The sequence below is a fragment of the Eleutherodactylus coqui genome, chromosome 8 (assembly GCF_035609145.1).
Source record: "Eleutherodactylus coqui strain aEleCoq1 chromosome 8, aEleCoq1.hap1, whole genome shotgun sequence".
Classification (NCBI taxonomy): domain Eukaryota; kingdom Metazoa; phylum Chordata; class Amphibia; order Anura; family Eleutherodactylidae; genus Eleutherodactylus; species Eleutherodactylus coqui.
In genome coordinates, this window is record NC_089844.1 from 54,884,264 (window position 1) to 54,912,035 (window position 27,772).

At 46.5% G+C, this 27,772-nt stretch overlaps 1 protein-coding gene across 1 annotated transcript; it reads left to right on the forward strand.

Annotated features, from left to right (window-relative positions):
* Positions 1 to 255: 255 nt before the first annotated feature.
* Positions 256 to 27,772, forward strand: LANCL1 (LanC like glutathione S-transferase 1). The gene is made up of 10 exons (XM_066575631.1): positions 256 to 315; positions 5,335 to 5,429; positions 6,235 to 6,352; positions 9,854 to 10,061; positions 14,108 to 14,255; positions 15,130 to 15,276; positions 20,162 to 20,344; positions 21,141 to 21,317; positions 24,091 to 24,163; positions 27,061 to 27,772. Exons 2-10 carry the CDS (start codon positions 5,346 to 5,348, stop codon positions 27,135 to 27,137), a joined length of 1,215 nt encoding a protein of 404 aa, XP_066431728.1. The 5' UTR covers positions 256 to 315; positions 5,335 to 5,345; the 3' UTR covers positions 27,138 to 27,772.

Sequence of the window (27,772 nt, forward strand, 5' to 3'; positions counted from 1 at the left end):
GCTCTGCGTAGTACGCGTATGGGCGAGCCTACTACACTATAACAATCAGCCCTGTGAGGCAGCCATAGTGCTGCGGTCTCCCCAGTGACGATGAGTCAGCCCCGCCGGTGTAGAGGCCCACAGGTAACACACGGCTGCCGGCCCCTCCACCGCTGAGCTCTCACTCAGCACTGACACATTCAAAGCAGCCGCCGCCAGGAAGAGGAAGTGGCGCGGCAAGAACGTCACAGGAGGGGCGGGGCCTGAGTCACGTGATAAGCCGGTTCACGCTGTGCACGTTGTGTTCCTGTTGTCTCCTCGCCGCTGGTCTCTGCTGTGAGTTGTGGCGCATGCGCCGGACGCTGTGCTCGGGTTTTGCGCCGCGCTGTGTATTAGCGCCAGTGTCCGGGAGGAGCTGCGTGCAGCGGCAGTGCGGTTGGGGTTGGTATAACCCCCGGGGGTTGAGGGCCGCTGCTGTGTAGTGCATGCCGTCAGGGAGCAGCTGCAGCTCTGCAGTGATGGCCCGGATGTGACAGGGTGCGCAGGTGTATTATAACTGCTGGCCTATAGACTGCTGGTGTGGCTAGCAGGTCTGCGGCACATGCACCCGGCCGACAGCGAGCCGCGCCACAGGTTCTCGCGCACCACCTCCCCCGTCCGATTGCTGGGCGAGAATTGCGCTAAAACAGGACCTGCTTCGGTTTTCCCGTTGCGCTCTATTGGTGCAGGAGGAAAAAACGTCCGTTGAAAACAAGGTGCGAGTTCAGTGCGTCTCGCAGTCACACAGCGCGCACGCTTTTTTTCAGCCATTTGAATATGGCCCCTTCTTCGTACGGCGGTGTCCGCGTCCCGCTACTCTGCAGTGCCGAGTTTGTTCCGTCCGCAGATCACATGCTTGGAATAAAAAGGCGTTTTATTGTTGATTCCACTCCAGAAATTCCATATGCGGATTTATCTGGCGGCGCGCTGCGTCTTGGCGTGTTATTTGCGCCATGATAGAACATGCTGCGGTTTGTCTTGCGCAAGCATTTCCCGCAGTTCGTGAGCGGCCGCCTACGGCAGATGATGCGGCGCGTTCTGCACACGGCATACGCTATAAAAATACGTTAGGTGCGAGAGCCACAAGGCCGGCTGCGTACGAGCGTATCGTAACCCGTCCGTGATCTGTACGCCATGGGGTGCGTGTTCGTGCAGTGTGTCTCCACTGGAAGTATGGGTGGAGACATAGGTTGGAACGCCCGCAGCTGCTGATTGGCTGCCGGACACACACCTTCACATAGCCACGCCCACACCAGCTCCTCCAGTTGGAGACGTATGCAGGGATAACACAGCAGCCATCATCAGCACCCGGGAGCCGATATGGGATGAGCGCGTACACAGCAGCCGCTGCTGGCTCAGCACTCCCTCTAGGTGGCAGCAGGGCGGCCCCAACGGCCATCCAGGGGCCGTATGCAGCATCCTGACCGCTCAGTGACGGCAACTGTCAGGAAGGTGCGCAGCTGTTGTCCACCAGCGGCCACTTCTCCTTTGGCTGAGAGCGGCGTTCTATGGCTAAGTGTGAGGAGTGACGGGAACACACACACTGCTAGTCACGGGCTCCCGGAACTACGAGGGGCCCGGTACACAAAGCTGCTGCTGCCACCGGGATCAGGAAAGGGGATAACTGGAGCAGTCAGCCCCGAGTACCCCCTCACTGCTGCTGCCGCCACCTGGATGAGGAAGGGGAATGACTGGAGCAGCTGGCCCCGAGTACCCCCTCACTGCTGCCACCGGGATGAGGAAGGGGGATGACTGGAGCAGCCAGCCCCGAGTACCCCCTCACTGCTGCTGCAACCGGGATGAGGAAGGGGGATGACTGTAGCAGCCGGCCCGAGTACCCCCTCACTGCTGCTGCCGCCGGGATGAGGAAGGGGGATGACTGGAGCAGCCGGCCCCGAGTACCCCCTCACTGCAGCTGCCACCGGGATGAGGAAGGGGGATGACTGGAGCAGCCGTCCCAGAGTACCCCCTGACTGCTGCTGCCACCGGGATGAGGAAGGGGGATGACTGGAGCAGCCGGCCCCGAGTACCCCCTCACTGCAGCTGCCACCTGGATGAGGAAGGGGGATGACTAGAGCAGCCGGCCCCGAGTACCCCCTCACTGCTTCTGCCACCGGGATGAGGAAGGGGGATGACTGGAGCAGCCGGCCCCGAGTACCCCCTCACTGCAGCTGCCACCTGGATGAGGAAGGGGGATGACTAGAGCAGCCGGCCCCGAGTACCCCCTCACTGCTGCTGCCGCCGGGATGAGGAAGGGGGATGACTGGAGCAGCCGGCCCGAGTACCCCCTCACTGCTGCTGCCACCGGGATGAGGAAGGGGGATGACTGGAGCAGCTGGCCCCGAGTACCCCCTTACTGCAGCTGCCACCTGGATGAGGAAGGGGATGACTAGAGCAGCCGGCCCTGAGTACCCCCTCACTGCTGCTGCCGCAGGGATGAGGAAGGGGGATGACTGGAGCAGCCGGCCCGAGTACCCCCTCACTGCAGCTGCCGCCGGGATGAGGAAGGGGGATGACTGGAGCAGCCGGCCCCGAGTACCCCCTCACTGCAGCTGCCACCTGGATGAGGAAGGGGGATGAATGGAGCAGCCGGCCCCGAGTACCCCCTCACTGCAGCTGCCACCTGGATGAGGAAGGGGGATGACTAGAGCAGCCGGCCCCGAGTACCCCCTCACTGCAGCTGCCGCCGGGATGAGGAAGGGCGATGACTGGAGCAGCCGGCCCAGAGTACCCCCTCACTGCTGCTGCCACCGGGATGAGGAAGGGGGATGACTGGAGCAGCCGGCCCCGAGTACCCCCTGACTGCTGCTGCCGCCGGAATGAGGATTGGCGATTATTGGAGCAGCCGGCCCCGAGTACCCCCCGACTGCTGCTGCCACCGGAATGAGGATGGGCGATTATTGGAGCAGCCAGCCCCGAGTACAACCTCGCTGCTGCTGCCACCGGGATGAGGAAGGGGGATGACTGGAGCAGCCGGCCCCGAGTACACCCTCACTGCTGCTGCCACCAGAATGAGGAAGGGCGATGACTGGAGCAGCCGGCCCAGAGTACCCCCTCACTGCAACTGCCACCGGGATGAGGAAGGAGGATGACTGGAGCAGCCGGCCCCGAGTACACCCTCACTGCTGCTGCCACCGGGATGAGGAAGGGCGATTATTGGAGCAGCCGGCCCCGAGTACAACCTCACTGCTGCTGCCACCGGGATGAGGAAGGGGGATGACTGGAGCAGCCGGCCTTGAGTACACCCTCACTGCTGCTGCCACCGGGATGAGGAAGGGATGACTGGAGCAGCCGGCCCCGAGTACACCCTCACTGCTGCTGCCACCGGGATGAGGAAGGGCGATTATTGGAGCAGCCGGCCCCGAGTACAACCTTACTGCTGCTTCCACCGGGATGAGGATGGGGGATGACTGGAGCAGCCGGCCCCGAGTACCCCCTGACTGCTGCTGCCACCGGAATGAGGATGGGCGATTATTGGAGCAGCCGGCCCCGAGTACAACCTCACTGCTGCTGCCACCGGGATGAGGAAGGGCGATGACTGGAGCAGCTGGCCCCGAGTATCCCCTGACTGCTGCTGCCACCGGGATGAGGAAGGGCGATTATTGGAGCAGCCGGCCCCGAGTACCCCCTGACTGCTGCTGCCACCGGAATGAGGATGGGCGATTATTGGAGCAGCCGGCCCCGAGTACAACCTCACTGCTGCTGCCACCGGGATGAGGAAGGGCGATGACTGGAGCAGCTGGCCCCGAGTATCCCCTGACTGCTGCTGCCACCGGGATGAGGAAGGGCGATTATTGGAGCAGCCGGCCCCGAGTACAACCTCACTGCTGCTGCCACCGGGATGAGGAAGGGCGATGACTGGAGCAGCCGGCCCCGAGTATCCCCTGACTGCTGCTGCCACCGGGATGAGGAAGGGCGATTATTGGAGCAGCCGGCCCTGAGTACCCCCTCACTGCTGCTGCCACCGGGATGAGGAAGGGGGATGACTGGAGCAGCCGGCCCCGAGTACCCCCTGACTGCTGCTGCCACCGGAATGAGGATGGGCGATTATTGGAGCAGCCGGCCCCGAGTACAACCTCACTGCTGCTGCCACCGGGATGAGGAAGGGCGATGACTGGAGCAGCTGGCCCCGAGTATCCCGTGACTGCTGCTGCCACCGGGATGAGGAAGGGCGATTATTGGAGCAGCCGGCGCCGAGTACACCCTTACTGGTGCCACTGGGATGAGGAAGCGTGATGATTAGAACTTCCTGCCCCGAGTACCCCCTCACTGCAGCTGCCACCGGTATGAGAAAGGGGGATGACTGGAGCAGCCGGCCCCGAGTACTCCCTCACTGCTGCTGCCACCGGGATGAGGAAGTGGGATGACTGGAGCAGCCGGCCCCGAGTACCCCCTCACTGCTGCTGCCACCGGGATGAGGAAGTGGGATGACTGGAGCAGCCGGCCCCGAGTACCCCCTCACTGCTGCTGCCACTGGGATGAGGAAGTGGGATGACTGGAGCAGCCGGCCCCGAGTACCCCCTCACTGCTGATGCCCTGGGATGAGGAAAGGGAATGACTGGAGCAGCCGGCCCCGGGTACCCCCTCACTGCTGCTGCCACTGGGATGAGGAAGGGGGATGACTGGAGCAGCTGGCCCCGAGTACCCCCTCACTGCGGGAGACCTCTCCTCATCCTCACAGGGGCTAAGTAAGGGATGAGCAAAAGTAGTAGAGCGGTCAGGATGCTGCAGACTCATGAAGGTGTGTGTCCGGCCAGCCAATCAGCGGCTGTGGGCGTCAACCCCTGCCAACTTATGGCTGCGATTGGCACTGTGCATGTTTCGGATTCTGACGTCTCGGACATACGCAGTGTGATATACATTTTTGTTTTCGAATTCCGCGCTCTGTGGAGGGCTGGCCTGTGTATTAAAACACCGCTCCTTCGCAATGCCTGCGTATGATACGCAGAGAAATAGAGCATGCTGCAATTTATTTCTCCTGCATATCATACGCAGTGTCCACTCGCAGGTGTAAATGGAAGAGCAAAACTCCATAGGCTTTCATTGCCTTAATACACCGTGTGTTGTGCATCGGGTAATACGCGGTGACAATACGCCCGTGTGACTGAGCCCTGAGGATCTAGTCATACATTGTAGTCAAACCACATTTCTGACACTTTGGTATTTATTTATTTTTTTTTTTTGCAAAACCATGGCGTTGCGCTGCAATTTTGTGACCATCACAGCAAAACCTGTAATATGACACAACGTGAGTCTAGAACCTGACAGAAGGAAAGTAACAATCTCACTGAGCGACGTTTTCATGCTTTTTCTTAGGTTATTACACCATGGATATCAGAAGCTTTCAAAATCCTTATTTATATCAAGATTACAGTAAAGATGATTCAACACCCTTCAATTCGGTTGGACAGGTGAGCGGGCCGGAACTTTTTTTTTTTTTTTTTCTTTAAGTTTGTAACATGTAAATTATTTGGCTATAATTTTTTTTTTTTTTTACTACATTATATCAGAAATATATATTTATTTAATGAACATCCCTGCTCTGTATCTTAACCCCAACCCTGCAAGTATGTGGCCTTGATTCTCACCAGTAAAGGCCTATTTAGACCTAATGATTATCGCTCAAAAGATGTCGCTCAAGCGACTTTTGAGCGATAATCGTTGTCATTTACAGTGCAAGATGATCGCTTAAGATGAGTGATTACCTTGCACTGCCAGTGGAGGCTGCAGAAGACAAGCGGGGTGTCCCCGCTTGCCTTCTACATCCAGCTGTTCCCCACCCCGAGCGTCCGGCTGTTATATAGTCGAGCGCTCCCGAGTGGAGAATGCAGAAGACAAGCGGGGTGTCCCCGCTTATCTTCTGCATCCAGATATTCTCTGCACGGAGAGCCCAGCTGTTATACAGCCAAGTGCTTCGAGCAAGGTATGGAGAGCTGGACCGCTCTGTTCCTTATACCCAGCCAGTTATCAAGGAGAGGGATACAGCTGAAACAATAGTATCAGCTGTATCCCGCTGTGAATCCCTGATAAGGCTCATCGTCTTTCAGCACGCTAAAAGACGCCAATGAGCGACTGCATAACGAAAACTGCAAAACAGTTACGATTATCGCTCAAAAGAAGGCTTTTGAGCGATAATCATTGTGTCTAAATGGCTTTATGGTTTCATTATCTGATTTAATCATCCTTTAATGGACCCTTTTTTCTTTTCTCTTAAAGCTGAATCCGGTCTTCGTTAATCGCTTAAATTGTAAAATCCAAGAACTCCTTCAGCTTCTGAACACCGGACTGCAGTCTGCAGATCGTGACGATTTCACTGTATACACCGGCTGGTCTGGTAAGACTATGAAAACATTCCTTATCCGTCTGTCTTGTGTTCATTCACAATAACTGTTTTAGGCTTTGTCGCATGTAAGGTCATTTCTTCCTACAACAAAATTGTTAAAAACATCCCAACTTTCTGATTATTGATGATCGGTAAGTTTGTAGTACTAAAATAACTCATGATGGATATTTATGCCACCCCTTGAACACTTGTCGCTTGTGCTGCCCTTTTTTTTTTTAAGGTGCATTTACACACAGATGATCGCTCAAAAGCTGACTTTTAAGCAATCATTTTGATCATTCTAATGCCTATTAGTACCATCTGAGGCGCCAGGAGCTGTATTCAGGGAACAGACCACCCGCTGTTCTCTGAATACATTACCTTTGTTCTGCCAGGGGGCTGACAGCTGAGACAATGTTATCAGCGCTCCTCGGGCAGAACACAGTGGGCGGTCCTTCTTAACTGAAATTCATTGTTTGGTAGAAAAGTGAAAGATGGGCACATTTACACGCAACAATTATCGCTCAAAAGACTGCTTTCGAGTGATTAATTGTTGTCTAAATGGGCCTTTAGTCATTAGATGTAAACCCTGCAATCATAGCCTTTATCTGGCTGTGAAAAGTACATGTGGGGAGCAGAGGTGTAACTTGAAGCTTCTGGGCCCCAATGCAAAACCTGTAACAGGGCCCTCAACTGTAATGCTTTATTCATAGTACTGGGTTCCCTATATGGAGAGGACAGGCCTTATGGGCCCCCTAAGGCTCCTGGGCCCGGGTGCAACCATATCCCCTGCATCCCCTATAGTTACGCCAGTGGTGGGGAGGATGGAGTTGTGGAAGCAATTCATTAGATGAGACATGGGTAAACATGTAACTGTATTATTACAATGACTTCTGTTACTGAACACGGATTTTATTAATCCTTTTGATATTTTGTAAGCCATGAGTCAGCTGTTAATAAGTTACAGAAGATACAAAATATTTGCATCTCCTCACAGAAATGAGCAGCTTGGATTGACGCCAAGATTGGTAGATATACACGAGTGATAGTTGGGATAAGCGCTTATTGCAATGCTTCTTGATCAAGCGCTTTGAGTGATCAGGTTATCTTTAATTGGTATATTTCAATTAATTGTGATTAATTCTAAATGATGATCCCCAAATAAGTACATATTGAAGAAATTGTAATATTTGGATGTATTTCTTTAGATGTAAGGGGCGGACCCTAGAATTAATATAAATAAAGCAGCCTCTGGGGACCATCCCCTGAGAGAGTTAACCTAAGGTCTCAATCACACGGGCGTATGCAATCTTGGTCCACGAAAACCGTATGCGTGTGCATATTTGGCACATGTGAATTTTTTGCATCTATGCTCACTCTTTCATGTCCTGTTGGTCCCCAAATGAATTGAGCAGAGGTCAAGCATACGTGCTACCCCCTCCGTTAATTTCAATGAGCGCTCCAGAGATTGTCGAGCGCTTGAAATAGCCCCCAAAATTAGCTAATAGAATTGGAGAGGTCAGGGGCTTAATATAAGGATATGTCCACATGACATGGATAGGTTTCAGATTCTCTATAGCTTTTACATTAGCCACAAAGTGGAGATCTTACTAAAATGTACCCACAGATTAGATTTCAAATCCATAGCATAGCCAGGGTTCATATGCGTCATGGAAGACCTGGAAATGTCATGGATCTTTGTTTTTGTCATGGAGTCTTGCTAAGAGTCAAATCGGTTCTTTTTTTTTTTTTTCCATCCCCCATCACTGAGCGATTACTTTTTTTCTTGTATTTAAGTTAATTGACTGCAGTTCATGTGCTTAAGATGGGAGGACGGTTGGGTGATCGACAGAATCAAAGAAGCTGGTTTGTCACAATATTCCGAGCTGTTTTCTATCTGAGAGTAAAGTCTGTTAAGAGAATTTGCCAAAAGTTGTTTTTTATTAATTCAGTTTTTCTGTAGTGGTGATATAGATTCGGTAATGTTTAGGTTAACTACTGGCAGAACAATAGTTCACTTAAACATTACAGTTTTTTTTTTTGTATCCCTTGTAAAGGCCCATTTAGACACAGCCATTATTGCTCAAAATTCACTCAAAAGCCATCTTTTGAGTGATAATCGTTTCTGCCAACCGATAGATTTCAGTTCGGCTTGAAAACCGTCGTTCAGCAGAACAGCTGATAAGACGGACCACACGCTGTAATCAGCGCGGCAGATACAAGAATTTATTCAGAGACCAGCGGGTGGTCTTCTGAATAAATTCTGCTCCCAGCGGCTCACATGCTACTAATTGGTACTAATAGGCATTAGTACCAATTAGTAGTTTTTGCAAAATGATCACTCAAAAGCCATCTTCTGAGTGATCCTCTTTGTGTCTATATGCACAGTTAAACTGTTTCAAAGTGTATATACTGTTTACTTAATACACCAGTATATACAGTTTCATGCCGCTAAAAGCTATGAACTTGACAGCCTCTTAGGCCTCCTTCACAAGATTTTCTTGCGTTGCAACAATGCTACAAATCGCATGTATGTGAAGCCGATGCTTTCCTATGGGTTCCTTCACATTTGCAATGTTTTGTAGCCTATGACATTGGGAGACAAAAACCTCAGATTTCGTGATATGCACGCAGCTTGTGAGGTTTTGTAGCCCATGTTGTCCTATGGAGCCTTCCTCTCTGTTGCATCACACAAAAACTTTATGTGATGCAACTTTGACAGTAGGATATCGTACAGTCAAGGCCCTAAACTAAGCTCTAGCTGCAGAGGGAAAACAAAAAACATCATCTAGAAGGGCTGTCCAGCTCTGCTGCATCTTCCCAAACCCGGCACTCGTCTTCAGCATCTCTTCTGGACAGGGATTGGAAAATCCCTGCCTCCAGGAAGAGCTGGCTGTGATTGGCTGAGGGCCTCAGCTCAGCCAATCAGAGCCAGTGCTCGTTGAACCAATCGCATCCATTCATTGTATTATGCAGATTTCACACCTTTTAATGTAACCAGTGCATATTTTGCAGTGGATGCATCACATTTTTCCAGCTCAATTTACACCCCATGTTGTGTTGAATTAAAAAAAAAAAAAGCTGTACAGCTGGAAATGCTGATTTTTGTGAGCACTCTAAGGCCCACTTACACGTAACCATTATCTCTCAAAATTCGTTCAAATGAACAAATTTGAGCAATAATTGTTTAGTGTGAATGGGAAAAAATTGGTCACTATGCGTTCGCGGTTTGTTAAGCCGACTTTTCAGTAAGCTTAAAAAAACCTCGCTGGCTTCTTGTCCGCGGTGACTGCTTCCTACTCAGGGCTACTCATAGGAGGAAAAGCCCACAAGCCGGGGGCAAGTCTTTCTGTGTAAACTCTCTGCACAAGCGCTGACGACATTGGCGGTGACGTCAACGCTCGAGCAGTTGTTTAAAAGCCTGTTGGTCCATGTAAAAGGGCCATTACAGCATGCGCTACAGAGCTTTTCAGATTCTTTGCTCTAACATTGCATTCCTTGTATTCTCTCTAGGTATAGCCCTCTTGTATCTTCACCTTTCTGAAATGTATGGAGATCAGTCATATTTGCTAAAAGCACAAGAATATGTCTCCAAAGCATTGCATTGCCTAAAGAAAAGAGATGTCACCTTCCTGTGCGGCGAGGCCGGCCCCTATGCAGTAGCGGCTGTCGTTCTATATAAGCTGGGGTCCCATAAGGAGGCGGACGAATGTATATTAAGGTAAGGGTTTCACATCTGCATAGGCGTGACATCTCTGCTCTCAAATTAAACGTATGATGTGTTACTATTCTGTGTTAGGAGTTTAAGATATTTCTAACTCCCTTTTAGCTCTGGGCTGTTCAAAGTATATAGAAGCTAGTATGTAACAAATATGATTCTTCTTCCAGAATGCACCAAAATTTTAATGCAAACCTGGCATAAAGTTAGCCAATGGATTGGTGATATAAAGTTAAGACAAAGATGTCTAAGAGATCACCAGATTTATCATCTAGGATGAGCCACTGTGATAAAAATGGCACATTTGTAGACCCTGTGATCTAAAGCCCCATTTACACGCAACAATTATTGCTCAAAATTCGGTCAAACGACGGCTTTTGAGTGATACTCGTTGAGTTTAAAGGCTTCCATCTTTCACTTTGGCTGAACAATGATTTTTTGGAGAGCAGAAAATCCATCATGTAGCCAGAGAGAGATAGCAGGGACTGCATGTTGTGCTGTCCAGGGGAGCAGCTGATTACATTGTATTAAGCTGATAGCCTGAGGCAGCCCATGTGAAGATAATGAAGCTGAGTGTAAAGTCTAGACCACATGCTGGGATTTGCAAACAGCTGCTGGAGGCTCATTTACATGCAAATGAAACTGATAAAGTGATAATGTACATTAGTGACCATTTGTACGCAAAATGATTGCTAGAACTGTCAATCGTTTGAAAGTCTGTCTAGCTGTAAAGCCCTATTTACACCCCCCCCCGCATGTACTGTCTCCTGTGCTGTCGCATAGGAGCGAGTATCGTTGGCTCACAGCGGATCGGCTGGAGGAGATTTCACTCCTCGCTCTCTCCTGCCCCTCTCTATTCACTTTACATAATGGCCGTGCAGTACTGAAACGATGAACGCTGATCATTCAGTATAAACAGCAGCCGTTCAGTACTGAACAGCCGCTGTGTTAAGTGTGTTTTAAGTGTCTCTCATTGCTGCTATTGTTCCAACACTGAGTATTCCACAGTGCTGTACAAAATGCTCATCCTACGTATCGAGCCCTGTCCGCAACGAGGCTCGCAATCTAATCTCCCTCTCTGCTATATGTACAGTGTGAGAGAAAATTAGAGACCCTGTAGAAAACCCACACAAACTTGGAGAAACTATTAAAACTTGATGCCGATCTTTTCTTTAGTCTATCCTGAATCCCTGATCTCCAGTGGTGCAAGGCACAAGTGCTAACCACTGGGCCACTGTAGAGATCTCCTGCTTTCTACTTCAAACAGATGCTAAATGGTACTTAAAGGGATTGTCCCGCACCATGATCTTTTAATTTAAAACTACTTAAAATGATGTAAAATCACAGAAGTAGTAATACTTTCCCTACCAATCCCATGCTACCTCTGTATGACACTCCAGTCTCAAACTGGTCGTCTCTTGTAGTAATGGCAGGATGACTTCACTAGGTTTATAACTGTGGCCAGTGGTCATATGTAGTGTCTGTGCATTGTTGTTGTAGAAGAAAGAACAGACTAGCAGGGGTCGAAACAGGAGGAGTATTGATACAGAATTGGTAAGAAAGCATTATTACGCTAGTTATTTTACACCCTGCTGGGGGGGGGGGGGGGTGGTTGCACATCTGCAGCAGGGTTTCCTTTGTCCTGTTCCATTCAGGGAGCAGGAAAGCAGAATCCCTGCGGCCAAACAGTGGCGTGTGCCCATTGACTTTAATAGGGTCTGTTGGCTTTCCACCCAGCTGCTCTGCTTTTGGATGGAAGAAAAAGTGCTTCATCCAGTGCTTTTTTTTTTTTTTCTTCTTCTAGTATTTTTAGCCGTATCTGCAACAGAATCTCCGCAGATATGAAACCGGCCATTCACTTTTTTTTTTAATCTGTTTGCAAAACCACTTTTGAAGAGTGTTATAAGCCCTTTATGACAGCCTAATAGTTTTTTACGTCCTGCGTTTGCAGGATGTGTATGGAGGGAGAAAGCACCGCTATCTCCCTCTATACAGTGCGGGCGTCAGCTGTTTATTACAGCCGCGGACAACTCTTTAAATGCCGCTGTCAATTCTGAGATCGGGGAAGCCGTGCAGGTGTCATGGCAGCCGAGGGCCTTAGCAGACTGCCTATCAAGCCATCCCCATGGGGTGGCTTGATAGACTGCCTGTCAAAAAGCAGTATGACGTAATGCTACAGCATTACGTCATACTGCAGGAGCGATCAAAGCATCGCATGTTGTAGTCCTCTAGGAGGACTAAAAGAAAGTATAAAAATAAGAACAAAAAAGTTTTGCTAATTAAGAAAAAAAAAAGTTATAAATGTTCAACCCCCACCCCACCCATAAAATCAAAATATTAAACCAAAAATACATGTTTGGTATCGCTGCGTCCGTAAAAGTCCGATTTATCAAATTAATGCATTATTTTACCCGCACAATGAACGTAGTGCGAAAAAAAAAAAAAAATTAAGAACGCCAGAAATGCACTTTTTTTGGTCACCCTATCTCTCATACAAAATGGAATAAAAAGCGATTTTAAAAAGTCAATTGTATGCAACAATGGTATCAACGGAAACGACAGGACATACCGCACAAAATGAGCCCTCCCATAACTATGGCGACAGAAAAATAAAAGTTATTGTGCGCAGAAAATGGACACGAAATAATTTTAAAAAATTAAATATCTTAAAAAATACAAGTACTACAGTAAAAAAAAAAAAACTATACAACTTTGGTATCGTAGTAATCGTACTGATCCATAAAATAAAGTTATCGGGTGCATTTTTGTTCAATTTGTGCGCCGTAGAAGCAGGACGCACCAAAAGATGGTGGAATGTTGTGTTTGTTTTGTTTTTTTTCATTTCTCTTCAGTTAAAATTTTTTTTTAAGTTTTTCAGTACATTATATGGTATAATAAATAGTACCATTGAAAACTACAACTCGTCGCGCAAAAAACAAGCCCTCATACAGCGACGTCAATGGATAAAAGAGTTATGATTTTTTTTAAAGGGAGGAGGAAAAAACGAAAAGGGGAAAAAAGCAAAAAAGCTTAGTCACTAAGGGGTTAAACCGCTGTGGATTTGTTACAGATTCACAGCAAATCCTGGTATGATACAATTGGATGGGGTTTCACAAAGTCACGTGGCTTTTCAAGTAGTGGACACTAATGGAGTACAAACATCAAGTGCTCAGAATTTGTATTACACATTTTTTAAAGTTTGCTACTTTTACGCTAGGTGAACATGAGCCTCAACTGAGTTGCACTCTAGACTCAGGCACAACTCGACAGTCCGTGTACTGTCCGATATACACGGGTGCAGCACATTCACGTGCATTACCTTGTCCTGTTTCCCGTCCATGAGACAGAACATGCCATGAGTTTGTTGACTTGGGCCGTGTGTGTATGAAAAAAGCATCCATGTGTAGAGCCACGTAGGCTATAATAGGGCCGTGTACTGTCTGAGGAATTGCATGGACGGCGCACTGCACCAAAATACTCTAGTGTGCATTTGGCCTTAGTAGCACAATATTTCTTACATATAAACTACAAGGTTTGTGCACCAGATGAGGTAATGCTAAATCCATGGGTTATATGTGGGTTTAAGTGTAGATTTGCTACAGACTTAAATCTGCAACATAATGGGCATACTGCAGATCTGATGATCTGCAGAGGAAAGATCTGCTACATGGTGAATAGGATTCTGAAAATCTTATTTTCATGTGTTTTTACTGTATTGTGTTGCCAGTTTTCATTGCTAAAATCAGCAACATCCAGAAATCAGACCTCCAAAAGTCAAAGCGAGGTAATTTAGTAAGTAGTCTGATTTTGATAGTCCAGCAGTAGGTATAGTTGTAATTTTAATTATTGGGCTATAGGTTTTCTGTGACCTACTGGAGCCAGTAATTGGCTGCAGTGATCCTGTCTGGGTGTCATCCCTGCAGCAGTGGACAACCTTTCCTAAGCTGACAGATCCCGTTTAAGCATGTCAGGACTAATGGGTTCTCTGTGTAAATCAATGTTTTGCTTATTCTGGTTTAATCAGTTCCTCTTTTGTTTGTTTTTTGCAGAATCCTCCAGATGCACTCTTCAGTGATGAAACTGGAGTCCCGAATACCTGATGAGCTATTATATGGCCGTATGGGTTACCTATATGCCTTGTTGTTCATCAACAAACATTACAAGGGAGAGAAGGTTTCTTCGCAGTACATCCGAGAGGTGAATGTTAAACCAAATTCCAATCACAAATTTGGCCATTTAAAAATGGTTGATTTCTACATTTAGGAGCGCTCAAACCTAAATAAAAAAAAACTATAAAGCAACATTCTTTTCTATGTATGGTAATTGTAATGTATACAATACAGACCTGTACTATCTAACAGCTGATGTGTTCGGTCGGTGATTTGTGGGATGGATATTAGTTCAAATATGATTTTCTTCCTACCTTGGATAATGGCCCTCTCTACACGGGCTGACGGTCAGCTAAACAACTGCATGAGTTCGGATGTCACCGCTAAGGTCGTTAGCACTCGTGCAGAGCGTTTAGACTTCACCGCTAGATTGCGGGCTTCTCGCTCAGCGCTTCACCTTCTATGTGAAGCAGAGAGTGTTTACACAAAAGAAGAAGCCAGAAAAAGTTTTTAGGCTGGCTGAAAGTCGTCTGGGGAGTCAGGAAGCCCCCGTGTGGATTAGATGGTCACCCTGTCCCGCTGAAGTTGGTGGTTTTGGCTGACCTTGATCAAATGTGTTTAGCCAACTTCAAGGCAGCCTGTTTTGTCCTGTAAGCACCATAAACTAAATTGACGGGCTCACGGGATATGTGCAAGGAAGCCAGGCATGTAATTTTATGCTCGTTGTTCCTTTGCTGTCTGGTGCATTGAGTTGACTCCTCTCTGCTTTCAGTGGGCATACACACATAGAGAACACTGTGCAATCACACTGAAAGCAGTGAGGAGTCCATTTAACGCCCCGTGTGGCAGCCTCCTGGGCTAACAGCACTTGTCCTGTGAGCCCATAGACTTAGTTTACTTTATATTGCTCATAGGCCATGACAGATTACCTTTAAAGCAATATATATTTTTTTTTTCCTTAGGTGTGTGACATAGTAATAATATCTGGTGAGAACTTGGCTGTTCACAAACGCATGAAAAATCAAAGCCCATTAATGTACGAATGGTATGGCGAGTACTATGTAGGACCAGCCCATGGCCTCGCGGGCATTTATTACTACTTAATGCAGGTAAGTTTGCTGTACAAAGCTCTTCCAAAGTATCTAACATGAACTACCAATTAGGATTTTTGAGCAGTTTGTTTCCTTGTACACAAGTATTAGTTTGTTCTCAAATACATGTGATCTTGGCACTTTTTTTAAACTTCCCTTCAATGTTATTTCAGCAGATCTGAAGATCAGGCATGGAGAGACCCAACTCTACTGTGTTCAGGTTGTGGAGGCAACTGTGCAGCACCAGCAAGCTTCATGTTTAGGTCCCATTCTACTTAGTAGGACCCTGCACAAAGCTAGCTGTGCTTTTAGATGGCTGCTCAGCAGTCTAACCACCCAGTGTGGAATGGGGTCTCTTCTTGCCCGATCAGAGGGCAGAATAATATTGAAGGGACATTATAAAGGGGCTTTCTAAAGCCAACACTTCTCCATAGCAAAATGGCAAAATGGTTGAAACATTGAGTTATAAGGTGCAACCTATAGACTTTTTTATATAATCATATGAGATGGATATTTGCCATACTTCCCTGTTTGCTCATAAATAGAGATGAGCGAGCATACTCGTCCGAGCTTGATGCTCGTTCGAGTATTAGGGTGCTCGAGATGCTCGTTACTCGAGACGAGCACCACGCGGTACTCGTCTCGCTTAAACGAGCACTGACCATTAAATTCAATGAAGCCGGCAATACAGCCGGCTCCATTGAAAGCAATGGGCTGCCGGCGATCTCAGGATGAATTTTCGGGAAGGGCTTAAAAATATAAGCCGTTACCTGAAAATCATCCTAAAGGGCTCGTTCAGACGAGCGTGTTTTGGTGCGTGCATACACACGTACAAAAACACGCTTGTATTTACAACACTGCATTCCCTATGGTGTGTGCACATGTCCGTACTTTGCAGGTGCGTGCCTGCAAAGATAGGACATGCGTGCACCATAGGGAATGCACGCATTGTTTTCAATGGAGCCACGGCTGCTGCCCGCGGCTCCATTGAAAACAATGACCTGCTGGTTCCCTGCATTCCTTTTCATGGAAGGACTTTACATATAAGCCCTTCCCTGAAAAAGAAAGATTTTAGTGTAAAAAAAAAATTAAAAATGCAGCCATTCTCTTCAATGGAGCCGCTTCTCCTGCCGGCGGCTCCATTGAAGACAACGGTCTGCTGGCACCACCAAATTGTTTTTCAGGGAAGAGCTTAACATATAGGCTCTTAACTGAAAAGGAAAAATTTTGGTGGAAAAAAAAAAAAAAAAATGCAGCCATTCACTTCAATGGAGCCGCTGCTGCCGGCGGCGGCTCCATTGAAGACAATGGTCTGTGGCACACCTGAATTGTTTTTCAGGGAAGGGCTTTACATATATACATATAAGCCCTTCCCTGGAAATCAATTTAAAAGTGATTTAAAAAAACAAAAAAAATAGATACTCGCCTCCCTTCAGCTGCCGGGGCACAGCCGCGTCTTCTCCTGCTGTCCCCTGCACTGTGGTGCTGAACTGCTGATCTATCAGCAGCCGGGGATTTAAAATCCCCGCCTGCTGAAAGAGCTGAATGTGATTTTGGCTGAGGTGCTCAGCCAATCACAGGCAGCTCTCCCCGAATGAATGACAGGTGAGAGCTGCCTGTGATTGGCTGAGCACCTCAGCCAATTAGATTCAGCTCTTTCAGCAGGCGGGGATTTTAAATCCCCGGCTGCTGATAGATCAGCTGTTCAGCAACACAGTGCAGGGGACAGCAGGAGAAGACGCGGCTGTGCCCCGGCAGCTGAAGGGAGGTGAGTACCTATTTTTTTTTCTTTGCTTTACTATTTTAAAAGGCTTTTCAGGGAAGGGCTTATGAAGCCCTTCCCTGCAAAGCCACTAACAGCTGCCGGGGCTCAGCGGGGACTTCTGCCGCTGTCCCCGGCTCTGTAGCGCTGCTGAGCTATCAGCAGCTGGGGATTTAAAATCCCCTCCTGCTGGTAGCTCTGATTGTGATTGGCTGAAGCAATTCAGCCAACCACAATCAGAGCTACCAGCAGGCGGGGATTTTAAATCCCCGGCTGCTGATAGCTCAGAACTACAGAGCCTGGGACAGCGCTAGAAGTCTCTGCTGAGCCCCGGCAGCTGAAGGGAGGTGAGAATTGTGTTTTTGTTTTTTTTTTTTGTTTTTTTTGTTTTTTAAAATGTTTTGCACTATTTTAAATGGCTTTTCAGGGAAGGGCTTATGAAGCCCTTCCCTGAAAAGCCATTGACAGGATGCCGGCAGCAGGATTCTCTACCGCAGCTGTCATGTGTGACAGCTGCGGTTGAGAATTGAAGAATTCCTTTTGCTGCATCTGCCACAGATGTGGAAGATGTAGCAGCAGGGAATTCTTTTAACTAGCGGGGGTGAAGGATACATCTGCCGCATGCGGCAGATGTGTTCTTCATGCCCGTGGGGGTCACAGCAGCGGCGGAGAGGTAAGTTTTGGGGGTTTTTTTTATATTCTTTTTTTTGTTGTGCACTAAAATGTTTCTTTTTCAGGGAAGGGCTTATATGTAAAGCCCTTCCCTGGAAAAGAATGCAGGGGACCGGCAGAGCATTGTTTTCAATGGAGCCGCCGGCAGCAGCCGCGGCTCCATTGACAACAAGCACGCAGCTGTGTTCAATCGTGCTTTTGCTCGTACCTAGGTGCGGACGTATGTACGCACCTAAGTACGCACTAAAACACGCTCGTCTGAACGAACCCAAAATGTGTAAAAATAAAAAATGTCAGCATAAACATCGTTCTCCTCTGCCATAGCTGTAACAGCTGTGGCAGAGAAGAACGATGTTAGCCCATTAAATTCAATGGAGCCGGCAATACAGCAGGTTCCACTGAAAGCAATGGGCTGCTGGCGATCGCGGGATGAATTGTCGGGAAGGGCTTAAATATATAAGCCCTTACCTGAAAATCATCCTAAAATGTGTAAAAATAAAAAAAAAATTTATACTCGCCTTTCCACTGCAGCCGGAGTTCAGCCGCGTCTGGCCGGCAGTTCTCCTGAACTGCTCTGAGTAGTATTCAGCAGCCGGGGATTTAAAATCCCCGCCTGCTGAATGAACTGCTTCTGATTGGTCACAGCCTCACCAATCAGAGCCAGCTCTCACTCACACCCATTCATGAATTCATGAATGGGTGAGTGCTGCCTCTGATTGGCTCAGCACAGGGACCAATCAGGGGCAGCTCTCAGCTGTCAATCAGAGGCAGCACTCACTCACCCATTCATGAATGGGTGTGAGTGAGAGCTGCCTCTGATTGGGGAGGCTGTGACCAATCAGAAGCAGCTCATTCAGCAGGCGGGGATTTTAAATCCCCGGCTGCTGAATACTACTCAGAGCAGTTCAGGAGAACTGCCGGCCAGACGCGGCTGAACTCCGGCTGCAGCGGAAAGGTGAGTATAAATTTTTTTTTTTTACACATTTTAGGATGATTTTCAGGTAAGGGCTTATATTTTTAAGCCCTTCCCGAAAATTCATCCCGCCGGCAGCCCATTGCTTTCAATGGAGCCGGCTGTATTGCCGGCTCCATTGAATTCAATGGGCTAACATCGTTCTTCTCTGCCACAGCTGTTATAGGTGTGGCAGAGGAGAACGATCTTTATGCTGACCGTGGGGGGGGGGGGGGGGGGGGAGGAGGAGGGAAGGAGGGGGGGGCCCACTCTTGCCGCTATTGTGACTTAATAGTGGGGCCTGGGAACTTGAGATGCAGCCCAACATGTAGCCCCTCGCCTGCCCTATCCGTTTCTGTGTCGTTCCCATCACTTTCTTGAATTGCCCAGATTTTCACAAATGAAAACCTTAGCGAGCATCGGCGATATACAAAAATGCTCGAGTCGCCCATTGACTTTAATGGGGTTCGTTACTCGAAACGAACCCTCGAGCATCGCGGGAAGTTTGACTCGAGTAACGAGCACCCGAGCATTTTGGTGCTCGCTCATCTCTACTTATAAAGCCAGCATATATATTTGCATTTCGACGTTGGCAGACCCCTTCGGTACTTGCTGGGGACACACGGTGACAACATCTAGGATTCTTGTTTAAACATTTGGAAAAGAGCATCTTGCCATCTGGATGCTGACTGTGTGCTGAGAGAAGATTGGACATTCTCCATATACCATTTTTGCCCCACAAACCTCAGACAATACTTATCCATAGATTATACAGATAGCTATTGAGTCAATAACCGCTGATTGCTATGGGTTTCCTAAGCGGGGCCTGCGTAACCAGTTGTGATGAGACAACCTCTTTAACGCATTAAATGGATAAACTGTAGAAGAGATTATGTATTACAGGACCTTCAGGCTGGTTTCGCACGCAACACTTTGCTGAAAATGTCATGTTTTTCCTTGTGTGTTCACAAAATACTATGAAAAAACTTTTGAAATTCAACGTGTTCTTGTTTTTTCAAGTATTTAAAAAAAAAAAAAAGCTAAGTAAGAGTTCTAAAGAGGACCTGTTGGCTCTCTTTACATATGTTTTAGTGTTTTAGTAATGCATGCTTTAGATAATGATTACGTAAAATGATTTATAGAACATCTTTTTTTTTTTTTTTTTCTTTTTTTCCCGTAACTCGCAGGGAAAACTTATGTTGCAAATCTGGTGCATTTGCAAACATAACCCTGCTTAAAGACCTCTTAGGTTTCTTTTTGAGCAATTAAAGGCTATGGTTCTGTCCTGGGGTTCCATCTAAATCCTATTTTTGGAGATCCAAGTGTAATCCTGGGGCAGAACCCAGGAGCATACATAAAAGTGATGTGAACAGCGCCTTATCTCACCTACTTGGAAAATCAACCAATGCCCATTTCTGCAGGAGAGCGGAATAGTTCAGCGTGTGTAAATCCAAATGATATACTAACCATATTGTGCTTTACTTCCAGTACAAGTAATATTGTATTGTTCTCCTCAGCCTGAATGTAATGTCAGTATTGAAAAACTACAGACCTTCGTTCGCCCAAGTGTGGAATACGTCCGCCAGCTCAGGTATCCCACTGGAAACTATCCTGCCTGCATTGGGGACAGCAGGGACCTTCTAGTTCATTGGTGTCATGGAGCTCCGGGGGTCATTTATATGTTAACACAGGCTTACAAGGTACTTAGCACTTTTCTTGCGCTTTGATTGAAACCTTCCCTGTTTCCTAACAGTCTATAAATATAGTGATGTTGATGGCGAGCTGCGAGACGCCGTGCTGCAGCAGCACTAAAGCCTTTCTCCTTTTATAGATCCATTTAAATGTATGTCAGAAGCGAACATAATCCATTTTCTCAGCATACTTTAAATGAATCTCAACATTAAATTATGGCTTTCTTTGACTCGTGATGGCAATAATGGCAATGCTCAATCCTTCAAGTGAATCCTGATGGACCCAGTTGACTTTTTTTTAATGGGGTCTATCAGGTTTGGGGTCTACAAGAGCAGCGGACTGAGCTTTGGATGGTTTTGAGAATTCTTTTCGGCACTTCCAGTGTATCCAAATACATTGTTAGCAGGGAAGGTGATACAGATGTAGGACAAATAGATCTCCTTTCTAGACAATTTTTATTGCAATAGCTAACTACAGGAGTGCCTGGCAGTCAGCACTCTGTAATTACAATCACTGGCCACTAGGAGTGAGCTCCTTACTGTGAGCAAGGGTAACCCTTGTAATGACAGACTTCTTCCAGCCACCCAATCACTGGCAGCAGTAGTAAGAGCAGAGAAAAAAGCCAGAGCTCTGGATGGGACTCGACGTGCAGCACTCATAGCATCCAGTAACTGTAATGACCACCAACACTTGTTAGATGCTGCAATAAAATCCCGATTTATAATCTAAGTTTGCTTTGGTCCAGCTGTTTTTTGCAGAATTCTACTTCTCCAAAAACCCTATATCTTTTGTTTTTTTTGTCAGATTTTCCAGGATACTGCATATCTAGCAGATGCTGCACATTGCGCTGAGATCTCGTGGCAACGTGGATTATTGAAGAAAGGATATGGCATATGCCACGGGGCAGCAGGAAACGCCTATAGCTTCCTGGCTATGTACAACCTGACACATGACTTGAAATATTTGTACAGAGCATGTAAGGTGAGGGGTTTGGCAGTATTGCAATGTGTGTCCAACTGTAATGCTTAACCTGGCTTCCCATTCTCTCCTAGTTTCTTTGTGCCTTTCAGTCCTGCATTAAAGGGATATTTGGAAAACAAACCTTTATGGCCCGTCTCACAGGACTATAAGAAAGTGCTGCATATGAATGGCTGGTTCTCTTCTGCTTCTTCGCACCCGCCTGTTTTCTGTTGTAAACTTCGCCAAACATGCATTCTACCTAAAGTTGGGGTCCCAAAAATGAGAACCTCACCTATCGGAAATTTAGTCCTACAGCCATGATATCTATCAGGGAGCCACCTTTCACTGTCCAGCTTTTTACATGCTGCGGTCACTAGTGAGCGCAATATTTAAGGGGTCTCTCTGATCCCAATTGTTAGAACGGAACTTGTATGTTGCTGAGCTGCAGCACCAGACACAACCGTGCATACGGATGAGCTGCTGTGCCTAAACCTTCTCCCCACCAAACACCAATTAATGACTTATCCAAAGAATAGGTCCTCAAGTGTTTTTTTTGTTTTTGTTTGTTTGTTTTTTTTCTTGGAAGCTCTCCTTTAAAATGGAGAAAATGCTGCAAAAAATTAACCAAATGGCCTTTCTTTAGGTCTGGGTCACAGCGGCCTTGACTGTTAGACGTACAGAGAAACTCTGGCACAGTTCATGTTGCACAATACACGGATACCAGTCCCCTTGCTGTCCGATATACATGGGCACAGCACATTGTCATACATCAGCATGCCCTGTGTGTCATCTGTGAAACAGAAAGGCATAGGACAGGCTGTGGGTTTTTTGCACACCTCATTGGTTTGGAAAAAGAAAATATTTCTTTTTCCAACCCAAACCAATGGTACGCTGGAAAAGGCTCATGGCGTGTGCTATGCTAGCCGGCAGAATACGATATACAATACAAAATTTTCAAAAACCTCAAGTCAGTGCGCAAATGGGTAAAAACAAATACCAGAAAAACTCACGAAAAAATTTCAAAAAATCGCACTGCACAGGTCCGTGGGGGTGTGATTTGCCGGCATGCACAGTGCCGTATGCGGTCTCTGCCGCCGGACCGTATGGCTACAAGATGTGTAAAACTCTGCAAGGAGAACCACGGCGTTTCACACATACGGCCGTGGGCATGAGCAGAATCACCCACACTAAATCACCCAGACTAATTTTATGCAGGGATGAAGAATATTTTGGAAGTAAGAATCAAGCAAAGTTGAGATAAATATAAATATTTAGTATATATTGTAACCATACTCAACCAGTGTACACGGTGTCCAAGCCAGTATATATTGTTTGCAGTGTAACACCACTCTGCTTGTCAAATAATGAAAATGGTTGTCCTGGAACTGGCAGCCATTCCTCAGTTCCAATCAATAGAGGCAAATCTGCCGAAGCTAGTAGAAATGGTATGCTTACCGGTGAGATGTGTGAATGTGATTGTTGGGTAATGCGCTATGCAAGGACACGATACTGCATGCCATCAGTGGGGTATCTTTAGACAAGTAGAAAGTGGAAGCGGGAATCCCTCAAGCGACGACCTTGATAGCGGTCATCCAGGACTGTGTCAAGGGAGGCGCTGTAGCCGGTAGCGTCTACTCACCGCCTAGCAACCCGGAGGCATCAGCAACAATCACATTCATGCATTATTTCACCGGTAAGCGCGCTATTTCTTACGAACATGTTTCTCTGATAATACGCCCTAGCCCGAAAATAAGCCCTAGCTACATGTAAAAAAAAAAAAACTCAGCAGCCGGCGTCTGGGTCCCTCACACTGGGCTGTGACGCTTATGCAGGCTTCCGTGTCCTCCAGCACGCCGACAGAACAGTTCTTGGTCTTGAGGCTCGAATACCCCTCTTCCAGCAAGCTTATGCTCTGATTGGTTAATCGAGCGCCGGCTCTCATTGGCTGATGTGGCGCTCGATTAACCAATCACAGCTATTATTGGCTGGTGTGGCGCTTAATTAACTAATCAGAGCATTAGCTTGCTGGAAGTGGGGTATTCAAGCCCCACTACCAGGAAGAACTGCTCCGTCGACGTGCCGGAGGACATGGAAGCCTGCAACAGCGACTGAGACGAGCGCGAGGGACCCAACTGCGGCTGCTAGGTAAGTATTATAAGACATTGCGCCTCTTTTGAGGCAAAAATAAATATAAGACCGTGTCCTATTTTTGGGGAAACACGGTACTAGCCTCTGCATATATGTCTCTATTGGTTGGATTTGATGAGTTTCTATGTTGTGGGTTCATGACATACTCTTTTGCTCTGCTAGTTCTAGGACAACTATTTTCATTATTTGACAAGCAGAGTTCTGTTAGAGTATACACTATATACTGGTGCATGCTGGGGTTTGGACACGGTGTACACTAGTTAGTTGAATATTGTTACAAAATACAATATAAATAATATTTAATGTATCTCAACTTTGATTCTTAAAATCTTCTTTATCCCTGCATAAATCAGTCTCGGTGCCTCTGGCCATCGGGCTCCACATGCGGAGTGCGCCTCTGGAGAATTAGATTGTCAATCCTGCTGTTTGTTTTTACCTGTTTACACACTTGATGGTTTTAAGACTAGACTATTTTTTTTTCAATGTATGAATATTTATTCTCATGGCCAGGTAGAAGCCATCAGTCACTTGCATCGGGGCCATCCTGGCGCAGATGCCTAGGTGCCTGTTGTTGTAATCTTAATATGAAATGTTATTTTCCGTAACTATGATGGTAAACCATTCTGATAATGTGTTCTTCTACCAGTTTGCAGAATGGTGCATGGATTATGGCGATCATGGTTGCAGGATTCCGGATTCTCCATTTTCCCTTTTTGAAGGTATATGAAATAATTACTTTATTTTTTTATTTATTTATTTTTTTCTCTGATACTTCCCCATCGGTTATTTACATTTTCCACTTATAAGGAATGGTAAAACTGACTTAAAATTAAGTCTTTCTGTACTTGGGTTTTTTTTCTGTAATGAAGAGGGGAGGTAATCAGATACAGTATGTAAAGGGATTATTACTGGCTTATCCTTTAAATGGGTCATTCACGTGTAATCGGGCCCTTGAACCAGCAAATTGTGTGAGGCGGACATGCAGAACTATTCACATCTGCTGAAGACCAAGAAAAAGGGGAGAAAATGCAGAGTCCGTAGATCTGCTGGAGGACACTGACGGAACTGATTCAGTAGATGCCTTCATCCATACTACATGTTATGGTGCTGAGCTTGGGCTTTCATCAGATTCGTGGTGAAGGTGCCCGTTTGGCACCATAATGCTTAGTATGCGTAAAGGCCCTTATTGCACCAGTTCTGTGACTGTTACCTCCACAGTGTCTGATGCTACACTTTCTCCTGTTTAGACTTTGTCTGCTTTATACTCATGTGATTCCTCATCAGTCCAACAAGCAGGCTGAGCAGTTTTGGAGCACTTCACTATTATTCATGTATTTGATCATATTGTGCTTCGTCTACACGATATCATCAGATGGGTGTCATTTGTTTTAGTCAGTGTACAATATGCAGCATCTTGCTCTGATTTATGCTCTACAAGTATTCCCATATACAGATGACCTGCTGTGCCGGAATAAACTAGAACCCCCTCTCCATCTGCTACATATATGTATGTCACAGAACTGCAGGGCAGGTATGAACTGGGCCTGTTGGATACCTGGTGGGTGCCGGCTGTTTCTGACAGTTGACACCTACTATAAAACAACGAGTTGACTTATTGCAGCTGCCTGACCGTTGCACAGAACATCCAACTTCGGCATGTAAATTGTAGCTGTAAGGACTCTCTCTCCCTCCACCCCTTCCCTATGTGATCCAATTGCAATGCATGAAAACTATAATATACTACAAAAGTATTGCAGTATATCGTAGAAGCGCTCATATGATTACAAGTTCAAGTCCTCTAAGAGGTCTTTAAAAAAAAATGAAAAAATTGTCATTGCCATGTACGAAAGAGCACAAAGTATTAAAGTATCATGTTTATCTCCCACAGTGAATGCTCTCAAAACCCAAAAATACATAATACCAGAATTGTGGGGGGGGGGGTTTCCCGGTCACCCCATAAAAACTTGTGCTTTATTCAAAAATGGTAGCAATAAAAACTTACAGCACGCCCTCATGCACCGATAACAATGGAAAGATATATGGCGGTCTGGATATGACACGGGGCATTTTTTTCTTTAAAAGTATTTTACATTCTTTTTATGGTAAAACGTAAAAAATTATATAAATGAAAATATAGTATCATCGCATTGGTATTGACACGTAGAATGATAACGTGTCATTTTTTTTTTTTTTTATCTTACCGTACCCAAAATGCTGCAAAAGCCAACCCCCACCCCTACCCCTGAAAAATGGCACATTTGCTTTTTTTTCCCATTTAAAAGTTTCAAAAGCTTTCCAGTACACTACATGGTGCATTATCCGGTACTGTTAAGAATATAACATGTCCTGTAAAAAACAAGCCCTAATATAGCTATGGCGATGGGGAAAAATAAAAGTTATAGCTCATGGAACCCGAGGAAGAAAAAAACTAAAACTCAGAAAATGGCTGGTAGTTAAAGGGGTAAAAATAAGCACCAGCCAAAACTAAGTTTTTTCCCCATAGGTGTGGACAGAAACTCCACACTTGGGGCTTTTCCACACTGGTAATAGATTTTCCTGCAATGTGAGCGAGTGAACGCATGATTTTGAAAGCAATGATTTCATGCTCATTTGCGATGTTTTCACTCACTCCCAAGTTGCGATTTAAAAAAAAAAAAATCTGTGATATCGTGCATGGTCTTCCATGGGGCCAGCGGCAGCAGTGGCAGGCCCATTGAAATTAATTGGAGAAGATCGTGAAAGCGCTTCGGAATCCCCCATAGTGAGGAGCCGGGGGGTGGGGGGCAATCGGAGCTACTGAGGATCTCTTGTATATCTCCCCATATTTGGATAGGCGATGCAGCTAGAGGGCTTCCCCAGAGCTGCTGAGGGGGCAGGGCTAGAGGATGGATCCCTCTTGCCTTGCCCCTTCTCTTGGTAAGAGAAGAATCACAATGAGAACCTCTCCAGCCTCGACCCCCCCCCACTTTCAGGAAAGCCCTCTAGCCTCGCCCCCTATCTCTCCAAATATGGGGAGATGTGTAAAAGATCCCCTGTAGCTCTGCCCCCTCTCTCTCTCCTCACTATGGTGGATTCCAAAGCTCTTTCGCAATCTTCTCCCATTGTTTTAAATGGGGTCTGCACTGCTACTGCCGGCCCATTGAAAACAATGGGTGATATCGCAGACTTTTTTTAATCACAACTTGGAGGGAGTAAAAAAACATCACAAATGAGAATGAAACCAATGATTTTCACTTACTCGTATCACAGGAAAATCTATCACCAGGGGGTAAGAGCCCTTAGGGCTCCTTTACACTGGCGAGAGACAGAAAGCTGTGTGTTCATACAGTCCTGTGTCTCAGCAGCTTCACAATACACACCTTAGATGCTGCACACCTTCTTTATGTAAAGCATGCCTGAGGTTCATAGCAATCCTTTGTGCACAGGAAGCTCCTCTTACTCCACACATGGGCATTATACAGACTATTGGGAGTCCACCTGTAGATCTGCACTCCGCTGTTATATGATACAGAGCCCCTCGGTGATGTAGAATAATGTGCCCTTATTGTATTTTCTAAGAATATGTTCCATACATCTCGTTCTTATACACTTTGTCACTTGTCTGCTTTCCCCGCAGGTCTTGCCGGCACCATTTACTTCTTGGTAGATCTACTGAATCCTGCAAATGCAAAGTTTCCTGCCTTTGAGATATAATTCCTCTTGCTTGACATGTAAGAGGGATCTCTCCAGGACTTCAGTACTTACATCAGTCACCATCTTGAATAGAGACTAAGTTCGTAGATGTAATGTTTAAGTGGATCTGACAAACGTCATTTTGCAGCTCTTTGTTAGCATGATAATGCTTGTCAAATGAAACTGCCTACCGCATAGCAGCAGCCCTGCTTCCCTTTACAGCGGAGAACACGTTAAGCATTGACTGTTCTGCGCAGTAGACTGGCTTTGTCATCTTCTCCCATCACTGGAAGAGGCCTGTCGTATGTTGTTTAAATGCCGCTTGCATTTTCCTGCACATGGGCTTACTGGTGCGTAGTGAAGTACAGTGTAATGTGGATATTAGGGGTCAGGAAGGAAGCTGTGTAAATAGGACAGATATCTGTGTTCGGAGGACGGCGGATTCAGTTTTTGTAGAACACTAAAATGAAAATTGGGACTGCAGAGTTCAGATTTCAAAAGTATTTTAATTTGTGACCATATTTGGGTATTTTTTGACTTCCAGTGTGGTAAGTGTTTCCAGTACTGTATTGATTTACTTATGCAAAAAAAATCAATGGAACTAAATATCTACTGCTTAAAGGGAAACTCCAGTAATAAATGAAAAATGAGCGTTA